The sequence below is a fragment of the Corvus moneduloides genome, chromosome 4 (genome assembly GCF_009650955.1).
Source record: "Corvus moneduloides isolate bCorMon1 chromosome 4, bCorMon1.pri, whole genome shotgun sequence".
Classification (NCBI taxonomy): domain Eukaryota; kingdom Metazoa; phylum Chordata; class Aves; order Passeriformes; family Corvidae; genus Corvus; species Corvus moneduloides.
Genome location: NC_045479.1, coordinates 38,820,612 through 38,828,224, shown reverse-complemented (window position 1 = coordinate 38,828,224; position 7,613 = coordinate 38,820,612). Strand labels below are relative to the sequence as shown.

Sequence of the window (7,613 nt, the reverse complement as noted above, 5' to 3'; positions counted from 1 at the left end):
AGGAGCATGGTCCGCAGCTGGACTGCTGTCCAACTAAATAAGGCCTTAGAGTTTAGATCTCCCTAACAGCCCACTGGAGCACCCAAGCCTTTGTCCCATCTCCCCAGAGACCCACCCCTCACCCCATGGCCTCAGGACCTTACCCTCACTTCCACAACTGCCTGTTCTCCCACTTTCCAGAAACATCCACCACATGCATCCCTGCCCCGAGGGGACATTCCCCCTCAAGAAGAAAGGACTGAGAGGGGACCTCATTAATGTGTATAAATACCCCGACGCGGGGGAGGGAGTGGCAAGAAGGTGAAGCCGGGCTTTTCTCAGTGGTGCCAGCCACTAGGACACAAGGACACGCGCAGAAGTTGGACAATGCTCTTGCACATGGTGAGATTCTTGGGGTGTCCTGTGCAGAGCCAGGATTTGGCCTTGATGGTCCTGATGAGTCCCTTCCAACTCAGCTTATTCTATGATGCTTTGGCTGTATGATGCACAGAAGTTCCACCTGATTATTCTTTACTGAGCGGGTGACCACGCATTGGAACAGGTTGTGGAGTCTCCCTCAGTGGAGGTATTCAGGAACTGCCTGGATGCCATCCTGTGCAGTGTGCTCCGGGATGACTGTTTGAGCAGGGAGGTTGGACCAGATGCCCCACTGCCGTCCCCTCCAGCCTGACCCACTGTGTGAATGTGTGAGACCACGGCCCGAGGCGAGGGCCGAGGCGCGGCCGCCGCCCGCACGGAGGGCTGGCGGAAGGCGGTGTTCCCCCGCTCCCTCCTCCCTCCTGCCCGCCGGGCCCGCGGCCGCCCCCGCCCGCCCGCCCGCTCTCTCGCACGGCGGCGCGGGCAGGGCCCGGCGCGCTACAGCGGGCAAGGCTGGGGCGGCGTCAGCGGGCGCGCGGTGCCGGCTCCAGGGCTTTAAAGCAGCGTGTAAGCTGAGATGCTACCACAGACAGCGGCGCGGCGGCGGCGGCCGCAGGAGCTCCTCGAGCCCAGACGGGCGCCCGCCTTTCGCCCCCGCCGCGCCGCGGGGCATGAGAGCGGCCGCCCCGCGGCTCTAGGTACCCCCGGGCCCCATGGCGACGTCCCGCGCTGCCCGCGCCCTCCCGCTGCTGCTGCTGCTGCTGCTGCTGCTGTGCCCGCCGGGGCTGCGGCGGGGGGCGCGGGGCGGCGCGCAGCGCCCGCGGGGCTGTCCGGCGCCGTGCCGCTGCGAGCTGGACGGAGTGCTGCTCCGCGCCGACTGCTCCGACCGCGGGCTCACCGCCGTGCCCGCCAACCTCAGCGTCTTCACCTCCTACCTGTAAGTGCGGGCGGGCCGGGCAGGGCGCGCCGGCGGCGGCGGGAGGGCTCGGGCCGGCCCCGGCGCTGACAGGCGGCGCTCCCGTGCCCGGAGAGAACAGCCGACTTCAAATAAGTTTCTAATCGCTTTTTAATCAGCGGGCGCGTTGTAAAGGTTTGTAGGTATCTGGCTATCGCGGTGCCCGGTCCGGCGCCCGGACGATCGCTGTGTGATGTGCCGTTTGAAGGGTAATTAAAAGGGATTGCAACGGCAGAAACTCGATGCGATCCGCGGGGTCGTTATCTTCACCTTTGCTTCCCGGGACAGGGCTTTGAACTGCGGCCGCTGCTGATTTAATCGTTAACAGATCTCCCCTCGGGTGGAGCAAAGGCAGTGACTAAAGCGCGCTCCCGGGAGGCGGGCAGCGCTCGGGGACCGGAGTGCCTGTGCCCAGATACAGGTGCCTGTGTCCAGATCCGGGCTCGGGCCGGCGCACCCCGCCCCTCCGGAGGCTCCCCCGGGCCTCGCAGTGCCCGTCTGACAGAGCATGACCGCCGGGACGGGCTGCGGTGCTTGCGGACTGCGCTGTATCTCGGGCGCGCTGAGTTAACAGCGTGTAGGGACAGAGCCGGCGAGAACGGAGAAACTTTGTATTAGCCAAAAAACCCACCCAAAACTGTGGTGAAACGTTCTTTGTTTCCTTATTTTTGGCTCAGTGTTCATCGTTTAGCCTCTCGTGATTTCGTGTGTTCAAAGTGCTGGTGCGCTAAGTGTTCCTTTGGTGTTCTCCTTACTGATTCCATAGTTTTTTGTGGTTGCATGACCAGTAGGTTTATTTACTGCTTATTTTCATATCCAGCATAAAGTATGTCTGTTTTGAACGTGTTTGTCCAGTCTCCGTATTTTGACATGGTGTTAACATGCTTGCTGCTATAGTTACTGTGAAGATGCTTTCACAGTGTTATGTGTGTGGGGTACTAAAGTGATCATTCTGAGCACACTTCTCTGTTAATACCATACTTCAAATGACATAAAACGTATCTTACACCTGAAAAAATAAAGTAAGCTATAAATGGACTTCTAAGAGAAGTATAAACATGACAACATAGACAAGGTGGAAATTAAATGCAACCAACCAAATCCAAGTATATATTAGGGGAAACCCTAATTTAATGAAAATAGCATTAATTTATAAAGAAGATGAGCAGCTGAAAGACTTTTTTATATATTATGCATGTAAATACTATTCTGAAATTTTTCTTAAGATCAGTTTTAGCTTATTTTATCAGAAACATTTCAAAGTCCAAGCTATTAATAATGTTAGGAGGCAGGAGTCAGCAGTCAGCATTCCTGAACAGCCACTTACAGTAGAGCAAAACTTTGGCTATGTGTAATAAAGATACAATCCTTAAGAGACATACAAGGTCTGCCACTAGTTCCAAAAGTAGCAGGTCAGGATTTTGGGTATACATAAGATACTATGTTTTCTGGTGCTTTGGAAAGCCATAAGCAGAAAGGTAGATAGTGATGGTATAAAGGTATACTTAAGCTGCACATATCCTGTGTTAAGGAGTAGAGACCCTAAATTCTTCATTGTTTGGAGGAATGCTAAAATGAGCAACATGAGATAATCTACTGCTTGACTATTTATGAAGAAGAAGACAGCATATGCATGATGATGTCAAAATACCATTGCTGGGGGTCTTCTGGCTCTGATAACCTGCTTCTTGGGAGGATTGTGATCTAGTCTGCCCTTTTGTTTTTAAATCCTTCTGTCCTTCAGAAGGAATGTCTTTCTCCAGTCAAAAATCCTCTGTTGTTCAGTAACATATGCCCTGAAGTGAAAAAATGTTATTTGGACAGGCAGACTTTTAAAAGACCGAGACTGCGTGCAGGCAGTATAAAGCATAAAACACTAGTTCATACACATAGGCAGCTACACTTACCGTTTCCAAATTCACAAGGTTGCTATCCTCGGATTGGTTAATTATTGCCTAATTATGCAGAATTGTAGCTCCTGCCTGCCTTCCGTAAAGAACTGTCAAGTCTCATTGTCTGTAGATGGCTAAGCAATGGCAAATTTTTAAACATGCCTGCTTGTTACAGGCATGTTTGCCTCCCTGAGCTTGGTAATGGCCAACCAGCTACTCCTTGATTATTCTCCTTTCTGTTTTGGGTTTTTTTTCCCTAAAAAACCAAAAATGTCTCTTTCCGCTGTGAAAATTTTTACCCCTGATCAAAGCAGGAGATTAAAATTATGTACTCACATTTAATCTCTTTCCAGAAAAAAAAAACCTTCTTTAGTCAATTCTGTTCTTGCACCATAGATATACCTGACCAAAACCAGTGTGTAGTACTGCCTTGTATTAATTTTGAGCTTTTAAAGCTTTGGGGATTTTTTCTAAATTTCTGACATTTTTACCTTAGTTTAACACTTGCATAGGAGAAAAAGATAACTGTTTTCTTGGTGTGTACTGGAGATGGTGTGAAAAGCTGAAATGCTGAGGCCATTAAAGGTTTGTTTTATTTTAGGACAAATGTCTACAGAATATGATATATTATGGTGACTGAATTTTGCATGTACCATCATTTTTTTTATGATGGTGCTTTTGCAGCAGAGCTAAATGTACTCTACAGATGGACCTGCTACAATTTTCTCCATTCTCATTTATAATCCCAGGCAGCAATTCTTGCCTCCCATCAAAAATATTTTTATTTATGATTATGTGTCTTCTGTCATGAACTGTTAGACTTTTTAAGAACAGGCAAGGAGAATCCATGAGTTTCTTTCCGTTCCTTTTTCTTCATTTACTTTTAGGCTAAGTAATGTATTCAATGTATTCAAGGCAACTCCTGTTGACATAAATGAGAATTCCATGTGCTGATGAAGGGCAGCACTGAGTCTCTTTTTCAAATTAAGAACAGGTCACTTTCCTATCAGTTCAGAGTGGAAAGAAGCAGCCAGAATCTACAGGTCTTTTGCACATGGGACCCTCATTAATTCTCAAACCAAACCCATGAGTAAGTGAAATATTGTTACTATTTGCTGTGATGCGGAAAACTGAAGTGGAGCAGGACTTGCTCAAAGTTAGAGGTAAAGCCAGTCATTAAAGAAAAAATGCCTTATCCTAACTCCATTGTTTAACCACAGGCTTGTCGTTAATTACTCGTTAAAAATTGTGTAAAATCTGGAATCTCCTGTTCAAGAATATTTAGTATTACAAGTGATGAAAACAGATTTTCTTTTCAGTCCTGTGTGGTGACAATATAGAAGACAGCACTTACAGATTTTGAGGTTCTTTGTTATGGGCCTGGACAATACAAAAAAAGTAAATTTATTATAAATACTATGGCTGTCTAAAAATTCGTATGTCGTGTTTGTGATCAAAACCTGTCAATGATAAGCAGAATGTTTGCAAAATATTGTCATCATAGACTGACAGAGTCATGCATGAATACAAATATAAATATTGCAGCATATTGCCTTTTACATTATAGTTTACTTTAAAGGTTTAAATTTAAGTACATTTTAAATATGTATGCTAACACTTCATGAAATATGATCCATATAATTTTTGATTTTTCATAGAAATAATTTATTAAGGAAAAATTATTTCTCAAAACTTTAATAACATTGATATTATTACAGTAGAACCTATGAAGAAGAAATCAGTGCATATTATAAGGTTCCAAACTTATCAGTCTTCAAGTAAATTTTGACCTTCCACTTTATTCATTGCTATACTATTGTATTTGATGATTACTATTCCTGTAGAGCACAGTCAAAACCCTTTAGGATATCTGAAAGTGTTTAAGACTACTAAACATAAAAAATGAAAAGAAAAAAAAATACAATGAACCTGAGAGAAAAAATTACTTACTATTTTAAAGGTAAAGAAGTATGTTCCCAGAAATTGACAAAGCTTCTGAAATAAGAAATATAGTAATTTCTGTGACAGGAATACCCAGAATCATTAAGACCAACCCTTTGGGGTAAATTTGCACCCTTTTAGTCATTCTGATCTCACAGTGCAAACTCAAGTCTTGTCTGTGTCTTCATCAGAGGTATTTTAGGAATGACCATGGTTTTTCAAAGCGATCAAACAGCAGTGTATCTTCTTACAAAGAAGTGAGATTTATAAAGTCTCTCACACCTTCCAGACCCCCTGACAAGATTTAGGAGTTAGGTATTTCATAAAATGTGTGTCTTTTCTTAGAAAGTTCTTCTTTACATAGCTACAAACTTTATAGACCTTAAATTAACTGATTGTCATGTGGTTTCAGTTAGTAATCTGAATCTTGTCCTGATTGAGGATGGAGATGCATCCAGGTTCTGGATTTAGAATTCAGTGCTAAATGTCCCTTTTGAAAAGGAAACATAGCATTTCCTCTCTACTTGTGGGGATAGCACATATGCAAAGGTGAAATATACACAGAGATAAATTAGAGGTAAACAAAAACTGAAGAAGTAACAAACTATGTAAAGTTCACATTTGACAGTTTTCAAGAGATTTGCTTTAAATTTCAAAACGTACTTTGTCAAGTCAAAGTTAGTTTCTTTGAGAAAAATTTGGATTGAAAATGTATTTTGAAGTGTCATTTTTCTCACTTGAGAATACAGTGCTAAAAATAACTCTTTACACTGCTTCCTAAAGAGGCTCTTGCTGCTCAGAGGAGAAAAAAAAAAGGCTCTCACACATTACCTCTTTCCTTTAGCATTTGCTCTGTGGAAACACTGCATATATTGACAGGGAAAAGGAAGCTGTCTTTAAACTGGTAGAATATAAAGCGCTGACAGAGTGAAGGCACCTTCAATTTGGTTGGTATCTCAAGTGCATAGGACAATTGGCCGGGCAGAGGGAGCCTGACTCCAGCTGAGAACGCGTGCACCGGGCTGACCTTCCCAGTCAGCATGCCAGCGGAGATTAGACTTTCCTCAAGTGCTCCCTTGTTAACCCAGTCTTTCCTGCAATACCATTTGTCTTTCAAATGCTTAAAATTGCTACCATTTTTTCAGTAGTCCAGATCACTTTGTTTTATTCTGTTTGTTGGCCAAGATAATATTTCATCTGCATGTACTGCTTTCTTAATTCTCTGCTGGCTATTTAAATGGTCATGATTAAGACAATTTATGGTGTTTTCCCTGACTTCTTTACTTGAACTGTCTAGCAGATCTGATTCTTTTCCCAGTAAAAATCATGGTAAATAAGGTGTGGTTACTTTGGCTTCAAGTAAACTGATTGAAGGCAGGACGTGATGTGGTGTTTTTGACATACCAGAACAGCTTTAGACTTCAGTTAGAAGAAAATACCCTAACATCTTTTAAAAAAATAAGATGTGATCAAAGCATGCTTGCTCCTCAGAGATTTAGCAATTCATGTGGCCAATCCATATGCTATACGCTCTGTACTGTTGGCTGAGAAAACCTGAGAATCTCCTGTACAATTTTACTGATCAGATGAGAGAAATTTATTGCCTGGAGAATTATAAAAGAAATAAGTGTGGTTGGGGAGGGGTAGGGTCTGAAATTATGTTGCTGACACTTGTTGAAGAAGTGCTACCTCCTTCTATCTTTCGGAATTGAGGTTTAAATGCGAAATGTACAAAACTAACATAGTGAACTGTTTCAGCTGTATAGGACAGCAGCTCATGGTACCCTGACATAGTCCTTGTGCTTTTTTTTTCCCCTGAAAGTCTACAGGGAATAGCTTGTTATTTTTTAACTGGAGACCTTAGAATGAATATTAAAGCAGCAGTGCCCAAATAAAATACTGTCCTGGAATGTCTTTGCCATTTAGATGAAAAAGACCCCCAGCCAGCTCGTAGTATACTAAGCACCAGCAATTCCTGGAACTCTAAGCAGGAATGCAATGGGATTACAGTGCAAGTCCCCAGGAACTAGTGCAGTTTTATATGGCTTTGCTGGGACAGTACATTCTGTATCACCTTCCAGTTTTCTTATTTTGCTGTGTTTTATTAATTTTTATCTATGAGCTTTGGGTTTTGGAGGCCGTGGCCACAGCACTGAGATCATTCCCTGAAAGGACAAGTTATATTTTCATGTCTAGTGCAAAAAATAATTAATCTGAAGTGCAGTGTTATCCAACAATGATAATTATAATAATCAGCCACTCTCAAACTGGGATTTTATTGGTAACAAATGGGCTCTTAGTTTGGGTCCAATTGTATGATTTGGCTTCAGTCCTGCAAATACTTATCCAGATACTTAACTCTACTGTCAGGAATGGTTCCACGGAAATCACATGTGCAAATGTTTGTTGATCAAGGCCTTTGGTAATTCTAAAACAATTATCCGTTTCCCAAGTATCAGTTCATTTGT

At 43.6% G+C, this 7,613-nt stretch overlaps 1 protein-coding gene across 1 annotated transcript in view; it reads left to right on the top strand.

The window, feature by feature from the left end:
* Positions 1 to 891: 891 nt before the first annotated feature.
* Positions 892 to 7,613, top strand: part of LGR5 (leucine rich repeat containing G protein-coupled receptor 5) — a 90,316-nt gene continuing 83,594 nt past the window's right edge. The window contains exon 1 of the mRNA XM_032107285.1: positions 892 to 1,294. Coding sequence (XP_031963176.1) covers positions 1,071 to 1,294 — 224 coding nt within the window. The 5' untranslated portion in view covers positions 892 to 1,070. The remainder of the gene's footprint in view (positions 1,295 to 7,613) is intronic.